The sequence below is a fragment of the Oculina patagonica genome, chromosome 6 (assembly GCF_052425735.1).
Source record: "Oculina patagonica isolate OP01 chromosome 6, crgOcupat, whole genome shotgun sequence".
Lineage (NCBI taxonomy): Eukaryota > Metazoa > Cnidaria > Anthozoa > Scleractinia > Oculinidae > Oculina > Oculina patagonica.
This window is the reverse complement of record NC_135763.1, coordinates 12,421,766-12,439,856: the sequence shown is the minus strand read 5'-3', so window position 1 is coordinate 12,439,856 and position 18,091 is coordinate 12,421,766. Positions and strand designations below refer to the sequence as shown.

At 39.4% G+C, this 18,091-nt stretch overlaps 1 protein-coding gene and 1 long non-coding RNA gene across 5 annotated transcripts; one reads left to right on the top strand and one right to left on the bottom strand.

Annotated features, from left to right (window-relative positions):
* Positions 1–5: 5 nt before the first annotated feature.
* On the bottom strand, positions 6–11,840 carry LOC144658887 (solute carrier family 28 member 3-like). Its single transcript, XM_078519379.1, has 11 exons — positions 11,612–11,840; positions 8,313–8,508; positions 7,750–7,921; positions 6,633–6,774; positions 5,982–6,173; positions 4,704–4,865; positions 4,254–4,510; positions 2,687–2,855; positions 1,867–2,046; positions 1,370–1,550; positions 6–703 (listed from the first exon to the last, which is right to left on the bottom strand). Exons 1-11 carry the CDS (start codon positions 11,630–11,632, stop codon positions 639–641), a joined length of 1,737 nt encoding a protein of 578 aa, XP_078375505.1. The 5' UTR covers positions 11,633–11,840; the 3' UTR covers positions 6–638.
* Positions 11,841–13,067: 1,227 nt separating this feature from the next.
* LOC144656777 (uncharacterized) lies at positions 13,068–17,505 on the top strand. Of its 4 annotated transcripts, none has more exons than XR_013571386.1 (4): positions 13,068–13,100; positions 13,558–13,657; positions 14,959–14,998; positions 16,492–17,117. It is a non-coding gene; the product is annotated as an uncharacterized LOC144656777 (long non-coding RNA). The 4 variants fall into 4 exon arrangements; XR_013571385.1 differs by lacking the exon at positions 13,068–13,100 and adding an exon at positions 17,491–17,505 and having other exon boundaries at positions 13,174–13,657; positions 16,492–17,047; XR_013571387.1 differs by lacking the exon at positions 13,558–13,657 and having other exon boundaries at positions 13,069–13,100; positions 16,492–17,111.
* The last annotated feature ends 586 nt before the right edge of the window (positions 17,506–18,091 follow it).

Sequence of the window (18,091 nt, the reverse complement as noted above, 5' to 3'; positions counted from 1 at the left end):
GAAACGATCGTTTTCCTGTTTTATTCAAAAATATACTTTCTTATTATTTTTTTTTTTAAATCATTTTTGACATCGTTAGTTGGTTTTACCGTTACCTGCCCAATCAGCATCAAGGCGGAGATATCAAAGTAGTCACGTGCCATTCTTTGCTCTTTGATTGGCTGCGCAGTTTCGGAAACCAACAGTGAGAAGTTAAAAATTTCTTTGACCGTAAAATTGTGTTTTATATACACCAAATTGAAGAAACGTTTACCCTGTGAAAAACGTAAAGTCGTAACCCATGAACGATAAAACCGAATGGAATTCTGGGTAGACCGCATTGGTAATGTATCAATGTTATATTTCTTTGTGAGCTTTAACTGAGAGCATGATTTATGCATTGCAACCTGTCTTATTATGATGTTTATTCTATCACAGACAATGATTACTTTTTCCGATTTCCCAGTAACATGCTTTTCATGGGACAACGTTTCTTCAATCAATTGGATGTGGATATCGAGTCTTAAAAACGAGCGCGGCTTTTTCTTTGTCACCTACGCAAAAACAGAATGGCGAATAGTGTTGCTGCTGTTCGCTGGTCGTGGCAAAGTCACCATTTTAACAGTAAACTTGTAGCTACAAAGTTGTTCCGCAAAGTTCTATGGAGATGTCGTGTTCCCTGTGGCCGTTGCTACTGATTCAAACGACTCGTCGTACAAAAAGCCTGCAAATAAAAAGTAAAACTTTGTGGGAGGGCGTTTTTGGAATACACCAAACAGGGACAAGTGCTAAAACTAACGAAGCTGAAGGTGCTGATACACAAGGGACATGAAGCAACGACACGTCACTTCGTGTGTCGGGAATTTAAGCTCTATTTTCATTGGTACGTTTGCACCGAAATGGCCTCGCGCGCTTCATAAATTAGAACATTTTCCCTCCTGATGCCGTCGTAATACTCTTGGGTATTGAGCTTAATATTTATGCGCCCTCCCGACTTGAGATCGTTCTCATTTGCGTTCATGCCCCGAGAGGTCTGTTTTATAGCGGTGTCCTTTTTTGCCCCTCCCTCCTCCCCTCTGCGACGGAAACCTCCATCATGCTGCATTTCTTCGCATGCGCGGAAATTATTTTTGCCCCATATCTTAGTGCCATAGAGGTGCAGCATGACAATGAAAATTCTTCTACAATCTACCCTCTTCTCCCGATAGTAAAAACATGTACTTCTGGAAAAAGATCTTTGTGAAATCTGACGTTTACGTGACCTGTGAGTTCACGACGTTTTTGAAGTCCGCAATATTTCTGTCGTTGCCTTTCAGGCCACATCAAATTCTAAGTGCTTCTACCCACATTTTTCACACATTTTCTGTAACCATATCCTCACAGTACTCACCAGCAATACTAGCTGTCATAAAGCAGGCGATGGTTGCGGCAAACAGGGTCCTTATGGCAATCCTCGCCATGTCCCCCTGTCGGTGAGGAGCCAATGGACCCAGGCCCCCAAGTAATACGCCCAGGCCAAGAAAGTTTGTAAATCCACAAAGAGCATAGGTTGTAATGACTTCTGATCGGAGCTGGGAAAAAAGCGAGGGACAAACAAAAAATGTATTCATCTATAAATAGACGTTTAGAAAAGTTTTAGTACCAAAAGTTTCACCAGAGATAGAAGAAAAGGTTCGAAAATTGTTGTAAGTAGGAGTTAAAGGCACTTTCGCGAAATGAGGTTACCTTACGACATACCGACGGAAAACTTTCGACCATCTTCGGAAACCTTCGGTATCTTCCGAAATCGTCCACGAACTCTGATCATTTGCAAAAGTGTTTTGAGCTGCCTTCGGAAAAGTCTAAAGCATTTCATGCTGGAATAATTCAAACTTGCTCAATTCTTACCGATATGGTTGGTCCCCCATTATTCTCCTTTCGATTCGTTACGTACGGCTCCATCTCCACATAAGCCACCAACTCGTTGAGAAACGTCTTAATCCCCAGAAATTTCCCCACGGCTTGGCAGTCGGCCCAGTCCACTCCCATGAGAAAGGCAAACGGCATGAACAGGTACGAGCAGATTGTCTGAAGGGAGGGGTAAGAGAGGTGATGAAAATGTTAGTTTTACGAACTTCATACGCGGTAAATTTAGTCGCACACTAGTTCTCGGAACAAACTACTTTATTGCAGGTCATACCAACACTCTAATCCTATAAAACAAAGAGGCAGTGTTCACAATAGGAGGATGAAAATAGAGGTTTCATACAGGGAGTGTCTTCCTGCAAAAATTTGCCGGGGGTCAAGACGTACAACTCGATATCGCATTATTCCGTTGCTCAAGCTGTTATTTTCTAAGAGTGAGCTACAATGACTTTACAGACGCGCCACGCAATGTACACTCGCCCAATCGAAAGTTGATTGCATTGCAGTTGCGGAATGTAATTTAAAATTTTTAAAAAAAAAAAAATTTAAATTTTTAATTAAATTTTTTTTAAATTATTTTTAATTTGTTTTTAAAAATATTCTTTTTTTTAATTTAAAAATTTATTTTTAATTTTTATAGGGCCTCTATTGATAGAAGTAATTTTGTAATTTATAATTACTGAAAGAGCAACCCTGTTTAAATAAAGGCACTCTTCTTCATAATCATATTATTATAAGAATCTTTTTTGGACGCGATCTCCATTTAATTAGCAGCAAGGTTTAAGTTCTCAAAGCAACTTGCCTGGAAACTAAGCTCGGGGTATCCCGCCATGCTTCCCAAGTAAGACAACACGCCGTTGAAAAACGCGATAAATGCAAAGAATGTGATAAGCATGGCGGCTACATTGGCAACCAAAGGGATGGCCGTGGACGCTCCCTTGGCGGCAGCCTCGATCACATTTCTTTCCTCCCTGAAATGAAAGACAAATGAAAATAAGCAAATGCTGTTATCACGTCACGTGTGTGAAAAAAATAGGGCTCATGATGTGAGCTTTGCTTCAACAAAACAAGTTCTTAACTACCGTATTTATTCGATTAAGCGCCCTGGGCACTTGTTAAATTTTTGGACCCTTTAGAGTGGGCGCTTATTCGGGGCTGGGCGCTTATTAAATTTTCAACATTTCAGCAAGCTATAAGTTTATTTTGTAAGGAAACATTAAATAATAGCAAACGTGAAGATGTACCAAAGCAGCATTTTAACTGCTTATTGAATGCTTCTGTTAAATACTAAGAAAACTCGGTCTTAGTAAAGGTCTTACTTAGTCAACAACATTCAACCCAATCGTCACTAAGGTCAATACTCTTCTTGTACACTTCAGTTTTTTGGAGGAGTGGGGCGGGGTGGGCGCTTATTAACTTTTCTTACCTATAGGGGTGGGCGCTTATTCGAGGTGGGCACTTAAATCGAATAAATACGGTAACTTGAAAAACCAAAGGTTTCTTACCAAGCTTGATTTAAACCGAAAGATTACGAACTGATGACGTAGCTCTACAGTGATTCATGTTGTGTTTCTGATTGGTATTTGCTCCGTTACGAATTTTCGCGCGCAAGTAACAGCCAATCAGAGACCTTACATAGACCTTAAAATTCCCAGAGGACATTATCGTCTGTTTTCGACTTTGATAGAAAATAGACGAATAGACATTTTCGACTTTGATAGAAATTATATAATCTTCGTAGAAAATCCAGCAATAATGGTCTGATTTTTATGGAACACTTCTGGACAAATGACAGGAACCCTTTAACAAGTGACGATAAGGAACCACCATGTCGAGATGAAAATGCGTCAAGTTTGGGTCCACGAAAACCGGATTTTTATAAACATTTAATAGTAAGATTAGGGGTTTACTGTGGGGAAAAGATTACAAGTACTTAATTGAAAAACTTTAAATGACTAAACACTCACGGTTTTTTTTTTTTTTTTTTTATTACTTTAACCGGAAAAAAAAAAAAAAAAAAAAGAAAAAAAAAAAATTGCCCCAAAAAAAAAAAAACAAAATTAGGGGGCCGAAAAAAAAAACCAAAAAAAAAAAAAAAAAAAAAATTTTTTATTTCACCCCCCCCCCTTTTTTTTTTTTTTTTTTTTTTTTTTTAGTTTCCCCCCCCAATTTTTTTTTTTTTATTTTTTTTTTCCCTTTTTTTTTTTTTTTTTTTTTTTTTTTTTTTAACCCCGGGGCCCCCCTTTTAAATTTAAAAATTGAGAAAAAGAAAAAAAAAAAACCCAAAAATTTTAAACCAGAGTCAAAATTTAACAAAAAAATTTTAAACTTATCATGCCTGGCTACAAACCAGATATTTTTAAACTCACGGTTTTTCAAAATGTATTTCATCTTGTGACGTAGTCTGCGGCACTTCTGTCTCAGGATACATGATTTTAGACACAGCTAAAGCGGCAGGCGCCGACATCACTGAGGCCGCGACCAAATGAGAGGCCTGGACACCAACACCGATATACGCCGCCATAACTCCTCCTGCGACAGTGGCCAGGCCTCCTGTCATAACCGCGTGGAGCTCGGATTGAGTGAGAGTTGCAAAGAATGGCTTGATCAACAAAGGCGCTTCGGTCTAGAGAGAATAAAAGCGAGAATTTGACAATCTGCTAACGAAGGACTGACACACGGAGTTGATGGCAACTGGTTAAACTTAGTATTGACGTTGCTTACAAGTTAAGACTCTTTTGTTTTGTCACGCAACACTCAGTAACGAAACATTGCGTGACGGCTAAAAGTAACGGCTGTTAAGAAGACCAACGCTTTACCTGTCCGACGAAAATATTACCAGCGGCAGAGAGAGACTCAGCAGCAGAGGTTCCCATGGTGACCTGCATGAGCCAGGCAATCTTCGAGATGATCAGCGGCATCACACCCAAGTAGTAAAGAACCGAGATGAAAGAGCTGAAGAAGATGATGACCGTGAGAACCTGGAAAGGAATTAAATAGTGAACAATGGGCACTGGGGGCGACGTTTGCTTTGCAACAATATCTTACTCGATTTTGTTGCAACAAAAGTTGAAACTCTGGCCAGTGAAATTTACCATAAAGGTGACGTGCAGTGGAAAGTTTTTGTTGTAGCATGCATCGTTCGAAGACAATCCTGTAATGTGTTTGATCAGTAATCAAACACATTACAGTGTCAGTGATCAGTGATCACAATTCCACCCGAGCGTAAAAAAAAACTGTCCAAATTGATTCTAAATTTAGATACATGTCTAACTTAACGAGTATTTGGAAAGTTTTGCGCAAAACATTTATACTGTCTCGTCACACAAGTCCAATTTTGGTAGACGTCGGAACACTTTCATCCATAGTTAATAGAGGGAAATGGTTATGAAGCCCGACAAAGTTCTTTGTTATAGTTTTTGTTCGCTATTCGGGGGTTGACAGGCACAAAACCGACAAAATACAGTGGTTCGTCTGTTCATGCAACTAACAAAAAAACTTTCGCGACCTATTATAGTGTATGAGCGCAAAAATGTCTCTGGACTTCCATATCTTGGCCTCTTTGTTTGCTCCTTGTGTTTGCCGGCTTCTAACCATTCCCTCTATTAACTATGTTTCATCCAAGGGAGATAACATGTAGTGTAGTAGGGTCTGGAAGGGGTTTCGCGTGATCCGTGAATTGACCGGAAAATAGCGTGTGAATCGGGAAAACAGATGAAATACAGCCGTGATTCGTGAACTTTTCAATTTTTTTCACCAAAAAAGCTACCTGATTTGTGAATGACCCAAATAGTTCTAATTTTTACCTGTGATTCTAGATTCAGAAATCCGGGGGGGGGGGGGGGGGGGGGGGGGGGGGGCGCGGTTTTCCCCCCCAAAAAAAAAAAAAAAAAACCTTCCAGACCCTGTAGAATCTGAGCACTAAACTTTTGCTCTAATCTTGCAACACAACGCCGTTATCCACTACGAGGCGAGTTGCGGGAAAAGATTCTGCTTATGCGCTCCTGCACACTGAGGCATAGATCTGGTTAAATGGTTTGCCAAAAAAAAAAAACACTTTTACCTGAAAAAAAAAACGTTACTTAAAAATAACGTACCTTAAAGGCAATGTAGTGATCCACAAACATTCCTCCAAACACAAAAGCTGATCCAACGTCCGTGTAGTCGAGAAATCTTGTTACTGTGTCTCCAATGAATTTAAAAGCTGTGAATCCATGAGAGGTCCTAAGAATAACCAGAGCGAAGACAAGCTGCATTCCCAGTCCCCATAGGACGGGCCTCCATTTCACCTGTGAAACAACAGACCGGGACTTAGAAGTATAGCTTCCCGAAATAAATGTAATTCTAAAAACTGATTTCTATTTGTTACGCCTCAAAAGGTCTCGGATCTTTTGAGCGGTTTTGCTAGCACACGCAAGCGCGTCCTTGCCACTCAGTTGGGAACAGTTAAAAATGTTTCAATTAATGTATTCGACACAGAACTTTCTTCAGCCAATCAGAGAGAACATACTATCTTTTCGGCCCATCGGAAACAAAGACTGACTCAACGGATTATCCCCGCTTATCTTATCTTATCTTATCTTATCTTATCTTATCTTATCGTATCGTATCGTATCTTATCGTATCGTATCTTATCTCATCTCATCTCATCTTATCTTATCTTATCTTATCTAAAGCCCAGGGGATCCTGGGACCAAGGTTGTCTTTCTTTGAGAGAAAGTCGGTAGAGTAAATACTCAGCAAGTTACCTTTTTTCGGTGCGCCGAGAATGCCCAACTGATTCCCACATAAACCAGCATTCCCAGCACGGATATGAATCTTTTAGGTTCCTTAGCGGTGTCAAGACCAAACCACAAACCAATCAGCGTCAGTACCACGAGTAACACAATCCTGTTAAAAAATATGCAAGGGCAAATTTTAGACTTACAACTAAAATTGAGAAAATCATTAAGGTTGTGTTACACGGGACAACTTGCAACAATGATTTTGTGCGCAACAATGTTGGCAACTCGTTGCTAGTTTTTGACTTGGTTTCAAAAAACTCGCAACGTGTTGCCGAGTCAAAAGTTACGCGAAAAATCGTCCCCGGTATCATGTTACATGGTGTTCGATTTTTCGCGCAACATTGTTACTCAAAAAATCGTTGTTGCAAGTTGTCCCCCAAAAGAGAAGTGCTCTGGGGTAAAGAATGAGTTGTCCCGTGTAATACCGCCTTAAAGTTTCTAATTGTTTTCAGGTGACTTCCATTGTTACCCATTGTTACTGTAAAATCAATGTAGTTAAAGACAGGCGCAGATCCAAAATGATCTTTGACGGCTTTTTTACGCGCGAACTAACCTGGGATCAGGCTTTCAATTTTCGCCGTGGTACGCCTGATCGCATGCTCGTGCGAACGCTCTTCTATTAAACTCAGAAAAAAAATTTTTGGGTAGCTTTCAGCTTCCAGCTGCGAGTGCAGTTTTGAGTGCAAAAATCAACTTTTCATTCTCGGTCATGTACTGGAAGGCCTTCCAGCGACAGATTTTCTCCAAAATAGAATGGAGGGAATTCCCTGAGGTATGCGCGGAGGCAAGGGTATGGTTTCGGGATTGTTTTGGTCTCAAATGGGGTATTGAAAGGCTTCAAGAAAGGAGCAGTTCACCCCCTGGGAGGTACCCCACTGGCGATGTTCTGATCGGACTCAGCCCATACTTAAAGTTCCCAAAAGACAATACTGTTCCCTTTTTTAATAGTCCGCCACACCTCGAGATTTATCGCTTGGCGCTAACGTCCAAGTAAATTCTGTAAGGTCCCAGCTGTTTTCAGTCATTTTACTGTGACTGTAGGAAGCAACTACGTATCAATCAGTTACTTCATGTAACCTACCATCTAAGGATCCTCCAGTTCCTTCGTATTAATGAGATAACTGGCAAACAACAAGAGTTGAAAATGATCTCTCCGCAGTGATCACGAATGAACATGTATGTCACGCAAAACCAGAAAAGCATGGAGATAACGAAGAGCCCTGTTGCGTGACGGAAGCCACTAATGCTGATGGCTACAGTGATATATAAGGAAATGAAAATAAAACAAAAATAAAATAAATAAGATAAAACAGAATGCACGCCATGATTAGAGGACATAAAAGATCAACCCTAATCATTTCAGCTACAATTCCTTTTTTGTCGATTGCCTGGCCATGGTACCCTAGCCAACGTTGCAGACGAATTTTCCCGGGGATAAGTTCGTCTACATGGTCTAGAGCGCAAGCTAGGCAATCTATAGTTCCCTGGCTGTTGAAAGATTCACCGCATTGGTCATTCTTTCTAAACCTGTTACAATTTTAAGACGTTGTAGTACACGTAGCTAGCTTTAAATAGATTTAAAAAATTTTCTTTAGCACCACGAGCTCCAATCGTTTTTATTCATTTTAGCCCAGTTGCACTTACCAACGATTGTATAGACAAGCAGTATAACTGCAATCACCACAACAATGATCTGAAATGAATAATCGATCCAGAGGTCCTGAAGATCTCTTAGCCGTCGTTTGCGGGTTCTTTCCTCTGAGGCAGCACGTGGCCTGCCATTCTCGACTGCTGCCGCTATATCAACGCTGTTCATCTCTGTGGAATATTTAACGGCGACCTGGAATAATACAAACACAATCGGGGTCATGTGAAGATATTTATGAAATATAAACTGCGCAAAACGATTATTGTGTTCATCGCTTTCTGATTGGCTCAAAAACTGAAAATTACCAGCATATCAAATGTCGGTTTCAAAATTAAAATTACGAAATTTTAAAATTAAATTTGTCGGAAAACATATCGAAATGTGTCCGCATAAAGGTAGGTCGGGGTCGAGGGTCGTATATAAAGGGCAAAGCGCGTCCGCATCAACTATGGCCTGCAAGACAGGCGCACTCATTAAAATGAGTGCGGAGCCCGAGACAATTTGCACTCGACTGCTGTAGAAAGAGCTAAATAAAACTGCTTAACCAGCAGGAGGTTAAAGGCTAAACCAAGTACGGTGGAAACATTTTCACCACGCGCGCTCGTCCTCCCCCGCGTGCGTGCCTCGCTTCCGTCTTTCTTAACCCGGCCCGGCCCCTAACTATTTTTCCCTGTTTAATACAAAGCCGTGGTGAGAGGACGAGACCCCGTGGGGAAGGGGAAAGGGGATACCGTATTTTCTCGATTTAACGCCGGACCCCGATTAAACGCCGGCCTCGTATAAACGCCGGGTCATCTAATAAACGCCGGGGCGTTTGTTCAAGGTCCCGGCGTTTATTTGAGGTCAAGCTAACAAGTAAATATATTCTCCTGAATGGCACTGCTATGACATGCTAGTACGGTATGCTGCTTTAGAAATTTCAATAAACGTTCGAAAGAAAAGTCCGGCGTAACATAGCTAGGATGAACGCTGTACAACAAAATAAAACCAAGCAGTGCTAGCGTTCCTGACTTCATGACTGACGCATTTCTTTTCTTGTGTTAGTGCTCACAGTCGTCAAAATTCGAGGATCCCTCCAGCGTTTGTTTATAAGTTGGAGGAGGTCGTTTAAAAACGAGAAGGACGTTGAATACATTCCGATTATAACTTAAAACTTTGTAAACGTTGCATGCTCCTTAATTGTTCATATACCGTTTATGTTCTTTTGTTCATGTGATTGCAACATAACGACACTCCTCTTGGTCTCGGAGATCGGTAACAATAAATCAATCTGAATGAAGAAATTCAGTCCGTTAATAACGCCGGGCCCTGATTAAACGCCGGCTTCAAATAAACGCCGGGTCCACCAAGCCAAGTTTGAAATAAACGCCGGTGGCGTTTAATTGAGAAAATACGGTATTCAAAAGTATTATACGGGGAGGCTCCGCCCAAGCTCCCTTCCCTTTTATATACCATTTTACGATTGTCCCCTTCCGTATCCTTTAACTGATAGGAGGTTCCTCTTTAATATACCTAAAAGACATAGGATAGATTAGAACAGGACGTTTTCTTGTTATTTATGTGCCTTATACTAAAACACAAAAGCGTCGTTCGAAATAACATGCATTTTCCTCCCTTTCATTCCTAAACTTGTATCCTACCTCAGCGAGGCCCCTTGGCGAAGCCTCTTCGTATAGGCCATTAAAGAGACCGAGACCGAGACCGACCACTCCAGGCTGGAACAAGAGAGGACCTTTGGCTGGACCAAATTTTGAGCGAAACGAAGTGAACGCTAGCGGAGAGAGAAAATGTTTTCCTGCACTCCACTATCTTGTGTGGGCGCTCCCGTATCTTGTGATTCTGCGGTACAAACCCTATATATAAAAGTACGGAAGCCTCCTTTGCAACTGTTATAAAGTCTATATTGAATGAATTACTCGTTCATTCAATTAATTAATTTATTTATTTGCCAATGTAAGCGGGTTTTTTCGACTTAGCTTCTCTACTTAGGATAAAGAGGCATATGTTCCCGGCACCTACAAAAAGGTGATCGATTTTTTCGTGATCAAAACTAAAGGCACTCCTGCATGATGTACAAAGCACAAGCAACATGAGCACAGATTGGAATTCCTTGAAAAATCTTTTCGTGAAAGATTAGGTAAATTACCAGTAGTAACAGTTGATTAAGCCCCTCTCCAACAATCCCTCATGTTTAGCCCACAAAACCCCTACCCCCACCCTTTCACCCTTTCGCAAAAAACTTTCAAAAGAAAGAAACCCTGAGGCTTAAACGCAGTAACCTGCGATCAGGCGTTATTTTTCTCGCGGCGGGGGTTCAAGAAGCCTGATCGCAGGTTACAGACGCAGTCGTAGACGTAACACGGTTTTCGTCGTTCTTATTTTTTTTTCGCTAGTCCAAGGGGGTATTAAAATGACATGTCAGTCTCTTGGGACTCAGTCCAGTCCTTACATGCGTAAATCCTGTTCATCATAAAGGTTGCAAATCAGACGAAAATTACACTGTGCGTTGGCATAGAGTAGATGACATATGGTAGATGAAGAGAAAAAGAAAACACTACACGCATGTTGATTTATCATGTTCTAAGAATTGACATATCGATTTTACGCCTGTCTTCACGAGCATAAGTTGATAACTCCGCTTTGTACTCTCTAAAAAAGGATTTCAAAAGGAGTAAGCCCTGAGGCTCAGACAGACGCAGCGATTTGACAGAAATTAAAAACACCCACGAGACTTTAACATAAATTGTCGCAGCCCACGTTCATGAATGCCGCAGTGTGACGCAAAGCAAGGAATTGATCGCGAGAATCGTGTTAAATACGCCACACTTTATATAGTGTCACTTGATAATTATCACTCAAGTTATTTTGTTAGATATCTTTTAAATGCAGTGTTAATCAAGTGATGATGTTTCCGAAGTTGATAACTGTCATATTTGCATTATTCATAATGATATATCATGTATCATATACGGAAGACTGTAAAAGTTGTTAAGAGAAAGCAAAGTCAGGTAACTTTTATACCTTACTTCCAAAACGGTCAATTTCATCTTGAATACGACTGTGCTTTCTCCAAGCTTTCGTTTCCAACTCTTGAGTAAAAATGCCTAATATGCCTAATACGTTAACTGGTCAACAAAACCTCTCCGACAGTCAACAAACTTCGATACAACTTCACCCGGTCTGGTGTTGCATCTACTACGTACAGTGACACTTATATGTACGATCGTGAGATATCGTTAGTTATCTTCATAATGTCAAGCCTCTAAACGTTTATATGAATCAGAAATGTACTTACCTCGTCCTTACCGCGAGCCATTGCAAATTAGTCCGAATATCGAATGTAATCAAGTCAGGCGTACAAACACGTGCCGATCGGTGAAGTTTTTTGTAATTTCAGCCTCGGAGTAAAAACTCTGTTACACAAAACTACTTTAGTGAAAACTACATCGTCTCCTTTTTTGAGATTCACGAGAGTTTGAGATTTAAAGCGAACAATCGACAGCCCGCACTTACAATCAACTAGCTGATCGATTTTTAATGAGCAATTGTAGTGGTTATGCAAATTTTGTACAAACTATTGGGCAACCCGAGCGACACGATTGGGTGGCTCAATTGGTGTGGATTTAGGACTTTCACTGAATAAAGAAATACTTCCGATGTTTGTTCATTGTCTGATTGTTGAGTGACTCGACGTGCAGTAACTCTTGAAACTAGTTTGCACTGATGGAATCACTACTATAGAATGAAGTACTTATAATCAGCTGAGAGGCTGGACTTCTAAGGGGAAAGGGAAGGAAGGGCAAGGCAAAATTGTCTGTTTTTATGGGTCTCTCTAGTCAATTACATCGCGAGCTATACACTCGGATAACCTTGAGCATGTCTGGCACTTTGCGATTTATAATATTTTGGCCTTACGTGAGTTTTCAAACTGAATGGTGAAGTTAAGTTTAAGTCTGAATGGTGAAGTTTATACAGCTTTACATTTGTTTAATAGTTAACCATTTCAGTATGCAGCCTGCAAACCCAGACGGATCTTTGCATTTGTATTCACGAATGAAATTGCGGTTTTATTACGCGCACAGTGTTTTTCCGGCTTCGTGATTTGTATGAGGCTATGTAAACACCCCGCCACTTCTCGTGTTATTTTTATAAAAGAAATACAAAACTACCGATTTATTTTTCATTACAGATTGTTTGGATAACTTAAAAAAATTCTTTTGTAAACTTTTCCTGGGGGTTCGGGCCAACACACTCGCCCTCCGCGTTTTTTTCTATTTGCATGAGGCTATGTCAGTAGCCCATCGATCACTATGTGCTCTTCCCTGGGGCTCTTGCAGAAGCTTCTAGCTCCTGGCTATGGCATTCACGAGCGCTTCTGTCCAGTTCCTGAACTCTCTCTTCCACGCGCCCTTTATAGGGGTTGAACCCAGGCGTGCAAGATCCTGCCTCTCTTCGCGCGCCTGGGTTCCCCCTGGGCCGTGAGGGTCAGGGACTGGACTAGAACGCTTCTTGCTGAAACTGTAAAAGAAACCTTTCCGCCCAGTGTCGATATTCAACAAAGACCGTCAAGTAGATCTTTGTTATTCATTGAGCTTTTGGTTTAGATCTATTGGTTTCAGATTGAAATATTTTATTTTGTAAGTAAAGGTTGTAAAGCTCCGCTTCGTCTGGAAGTTCGTGTTCCTATCCCGATTTTCCAATTGCTTTCCCATGATTCGCCACGCGCTCAAAGCACGTGTTGTTATCTGGTAGCCATTTTGAAAGAGTAAGGTTGTGTGAATAAGGTAAGTTAAATCATTCGTTTTCTTTTCTTATAGCCATTCTTTCAGTTAGTTTTGTATATTGACTTAATATTTGTGACTCGATAAACAAGGGGATTCGTTAATTCGCAGGGACAGAGCTGTTGAAACGAATGAATAACGAGAATTAACTTGCGTTGACCTTGCTTCTGAATGCTATTGTTTCTAACTCTACAGAAAGCGAATGACAACATTCAGTAACTGCAAATGAATTTAGTACTAGGCAGGGTTTACTTTCTTTTTTACTGGATATCCATATATATTCTTGCAGTTTCAAACATATAGAAGAAAAGTTTATCACAAAATTTGTAAATGGAGTGCTGAAGAACGTCGCCGGCAGCCGGCCAAGGTCTTCAAAACAGTAAATGGCTGCAGTCTGATTTTTTATTACCTTCGTTCAAATCAAGTGAACTTAGCTAATTAAAACTATGATATGTTTTAGACATTTTCACCACACAGAACTTCCAAGTGTCACAACCCGTGACTTGAGTTGGATTTGAGATCTACAGTGCAGTCTAGCACTCTTCGGAATCAATCAACAGGTCGTAGTTTGGTTTGACTAAGTAGAATTTAAAAACTTCGTAATGCCCAACATTTAGTGTTTTGAAGACCTTGGCTGGCTGCTGGTCATTTAGCCACAGCATTTGGCAATACAACTGGATACAGGGCCATACCTAGAATTTTTTGTTTGCTGGGCAAGTTTTCCTGCTGGGGCAACTGTTTTTTTTTTACATGTAGTTTAGTTTTTCTTTTTTTTTCTTTACTTTTCTTAGTTTTTTAGTTTTCTTGGCGGGGTAACTGACCCCCCTGCCCCCCTAGGTACGGCCCTGGGATGACTATTTTAATTCCTTGCCTACCAAGGACGTATGTATACGTCCTCTCTGTTGTCACGCAACGACCGAGGACGTATATATACGTCCTCAACCAAAGGACATCACTGAAAGCCTGGTTGTTTGCGATGCCTTGAAAAAAATCATCCCCGGTTGTTGAGAAAGGTCTGGCACTACTTTCGAAACACCGCTGACCCAACAAAATTGCTTTTTGATCGGACAATTTACAAAGTGGCGGCTCGTGTGCGTGAAGGCAGAATGGATGTAGATGAAGCTATTGCTGAAATTTTTGCAGATTGCGACTCTGATGAAAGCGATTTAAGTCAGAGCGAATTTAAGCCAAGTGATTCTGAAGAGTCTGAACAAAAGGAAGAAGAACGTGGCGAAGACAAATCTTTGATATATCGAAGAAATTAAACCTCCAAATGCACATGGTCAAGGAGTTCTCCAGGGAGAAAATGCGGAAAAGTACAGTCAGAAAATGCAGTACAGTCAGAAAATGCGGAAAAGAGAGAGGAATTCATTTTAAATGCTTAATCTAGACCTGTGTACTTTAATATTTTATCTGAAAAGATGCCATTGATAAGCCAAATTAAGAATCTCAATAAAAATTCAATATGGCTGCTGGTTGCTTAGTGTGTTTAGCCCTGGTAGGCAAGGGGTTAATACAGCTCCCAGTACTCCATTTACAATTTGTATGATCACTACATCAGCATTAATTTTCTTTGAGTGCTACCCAGCAAAATAATTTTTATTGCTATAATAGAAAAGTTGTCAGACATTAGTTGCTATGCAAGGAAGTGATAATAAACTCTTCAAGAGTTTTGTAAGAATTTGTTGATAACATCATCACATTCACACTGATGACAATGAATTCAGTTATGAACATAATGGCTGATTATTCCATTAACTCTCTTTCTGAGTGAATGTGATTGAGAATTTTGTTTTGCAGACAATATACACATAACATTTCCTTCATTTTAAACTTATCTGTGTTATGTTTGTGTGAACAGGTTCTGTTTCTTAAATGGAAGCATTTTTATTGAAAGAAAGGTAAGCGGATAAAATAAACAGTACTGTAAAAGCTTTACTTAACCCCTTCCCTTCCCATTGCTTAGTTACTACATGAAAAATGGTAATCCAAGACAATTTCTGGGTATATCCTGGTGCTGCAGAAACTATTTTACAATCGGTTCATGCTTTAACTTTAATCAAATTTTTGTGCACACAAAAAAGAGAAAAAAGCGCAAAAAAAAAAAAAAAAAAAAAATTAAAAAATTTTCAGGACAAAAAAAAGGCAAAAGCCAATAAAGAAAAAAATAAACTTGGAGGGTTACACAGGAAGTTTGGAGAGCATGAATAAAACGTATGAGTTGTATGAGGCGATAGCCAGAGCAACTCTATAGCTAATCTTGATCCCTCTAAAAACTTCCCAAGCACACCGTACACACAACTCGATAGTGCACAGGTTAAAGCATGAATCGATTGTTTTTAACATTGCTGGTGGAAATGTAGATAAACAAGCACCAAAAACTTGCACGCCAGAAAAATTCTGGCCAAGCGATTTGCCCATGCCATGTTATGTTTCATGTTATTTAGTGATTGCACCATCTGCAACACCAAGAAACCAATTTCTGAACAAAATTCCTTTTGTTTTGTTTTATATAGAATTGAAATCTCATCTTGATACATTTTATCTCTTTTTAATATGCACCAGCTGAGTTATATACATCTTCCTTTTAAGCCCACTTTAAAAGCCCTTGAAAAAGAAAAAATCGTCCCCATCTTTTTCTTCACATACCAACAGAATGCACTCCCTGGGTTTGTAAGACTTCCTTTATAACATGACTTGTGGCAATGAGCTGTGATGAAAGTGCAGGGGTCCTGAAACCAGTTACATATGTGAGCTGGCTGACACACTGACACAGACTTTGCACTTGTTGTAGAAGGTGTGTTCAGTGTGCTGGGAATGCTGCTTTTGCTGAGCTCATCATAAAACAACCCAAGTCTTCAATTTTCAATATTACTGAAATACAGCTAAAAAGTCAGGAACATACAGTGGAATCCTGATTTTTGGAATTCACCTTCAAGGTAATGAACTTTGGTTGAAATTTAGAAGTTGGAGCAAGTGGGGGTGGGGGGGTTAAAATTGCAGTTTTTGAAGCAAATGCAAGAGAAACAATGTTTGGTTTGGGTTGTCAGATATTTGAAGAAATCATGGTTTCAAAAAATCTAGATTCCACTGTAAATAAAACCAAGTCAACCCTGCCAACATTTAGCCCTTCCATGATTATGTTGTGGTTTAAATTTATCTTTGGTTTAAAATTTTTAAACCAGATTTATTTTTATGTTTCATTGCCTCATATTTATTATCATAATCTGAAACAAAAGGAAATGAGAATCAAACTGGTTTGAAACATTTTAAACCAAAGGTAGATCTAAACCACAACATAATTTTTAAATATTTGAATGTTAAGGAATCTGTTTGTTTTGGATCATTAAGACACCATCTTTTAAATATTGTACTTGTACATTTCTTTACTTAGGTTTATGTTACTGTCCTCAGTGGCCTAAAGATGTGTCCATCCATCTTGGAATCAGAGCATGAAGTATATAAAGATTGATATTCCTTAACTCAAAGAATGAGAAACCTGCCATCTGAGAGAATGGTCTGATAACAACACTGGATGGCATGATATCATGACTCCTTGTTGTGGGCCGATTTCCATCTCTTGTGGGAAAGACATCTTCCATTCCAGCTCAACATGTCCATACTGTAGACATAACACAAAGAAATTCACATATCTCTTGGTTGCTACTTGTGCATTAAAAACTTCAACTAACAACAAGTTCGCTTTACTGGTCTCTGTTGTGTTATATTCATTCTAACTTTTGGCTTGAATCTAAGTTCCCTTCCTCACAGCAGGAAGGCATCTGAGATTCAAGAAAAAAAAATGTCTGAAATAATCATTAAATTTAAGTCCCCCTCCTCCTTCCAACCCAAAAGGAAACAAAAGACTTGAAAAATTCTTTCAAAAGTTAAATGGATGCCGATAACTGTTCTTTCTGGCAAAATGAAAAGGTTTGTTCAATTTCAAGTGAGTTTTTTTTTTTACTGAACATTTAGTGATACAGTAAAAACCCGTGTATAAGAACCTAGGTTTTTTCAAGTAAGCCTAAACAGGTTCTTATATAAATGGTATTTAGTGTAAAATTAGGCTAACTAGGTTCTTAATTAGGTTCTTAAGTTTTGTTCTAGAAATAAACAGAATTTTTAAATGATCTGGTCTTTAATGTCCAATAACAGTATTCTTGGAGGCTTTGGTAAGCAAAATACTATACTACTTTAATCTGACTCTTTTAAAATCAAACTTATACTGTAACCTTCACTATAATTCCCAATAATTCTATATTTTTGAGAAGATTATTTTTTTTCTTTTTTTTTTTGAAAATAAGAACCTGTTTTAGAATTTTAGCCTAAAATGGTTCTTATGTGAAGGGTGCTTAAAAACGAAATTTTAGCCTAACAGGTTCTTAAATGTTAGGTTCTTATACGTGGGTTTTTACTGTACAATAAAGAAATGTGTGTAAAAAAATAAAGTTGAGCTTGAGCTTGATCTGTCTCTTGTAAGTGAATTAAAGTATTAAAGCCTGGGTCAACTACCCTGATCAGCCCTATAGCAAATTGTGCAGACAAATCATAACAAGGTGTCATCTTGCTATGAGAGGCCCTATGACTGTTCACATTTGCAGGTGGAGTCCCTTCCTTGATGCTCCAAGAAAAAAGTTCCTGTTTAACCATCTTGGCACTCCTTGCACTACAGATATCAAGTTTCTAAGTTCTTCTCCCACTTAAAGCTTTTTCTCTGTCTTTTGGCAAATGAAAGAATTTTGCCTCCACAGTTGTGTGGAAAATTTATGCAATTTTAAAATACAAAAATACAAGGAAAACAGCTACAAGTTATGAAAAGGTACTAATTTACAGTTTTTATCAGTACAGTGGTGTGTGCCATGCCAAACTCGTGCAATGTGAAGGATGGAAATGGAATTTTTGTAACTACAGTCAACTCTCTTAACAGACACCTCTATAAGACGTACACCTGGTGTTGGTCCCTACCCTGTCATTTTTCAGTCATTTTACTGTAA

Bases quoted from the DNA above. Each gene is read 5' to 3' on its own strand.
- LOC144658887 (XM_078519379.1), bottom strand. From the start codon at position 11,632: ATGGCTCGCGGTAAGGACGAG. The intron at 7,922-8,312 runs GTAAGTGCAACT...ATATCACTGTAG, and splicing joins GCTTGTCTATACAATCGTTG to CCATCAGCATTAGTGGCTTC. The intron at 6,775-7,749 runs GTAGGTTACATG...ATTTTTTAACAG, and splicing joins AACTGGAGGATCCTTAGATG to GATTGTGTTACTCGTGGTAC.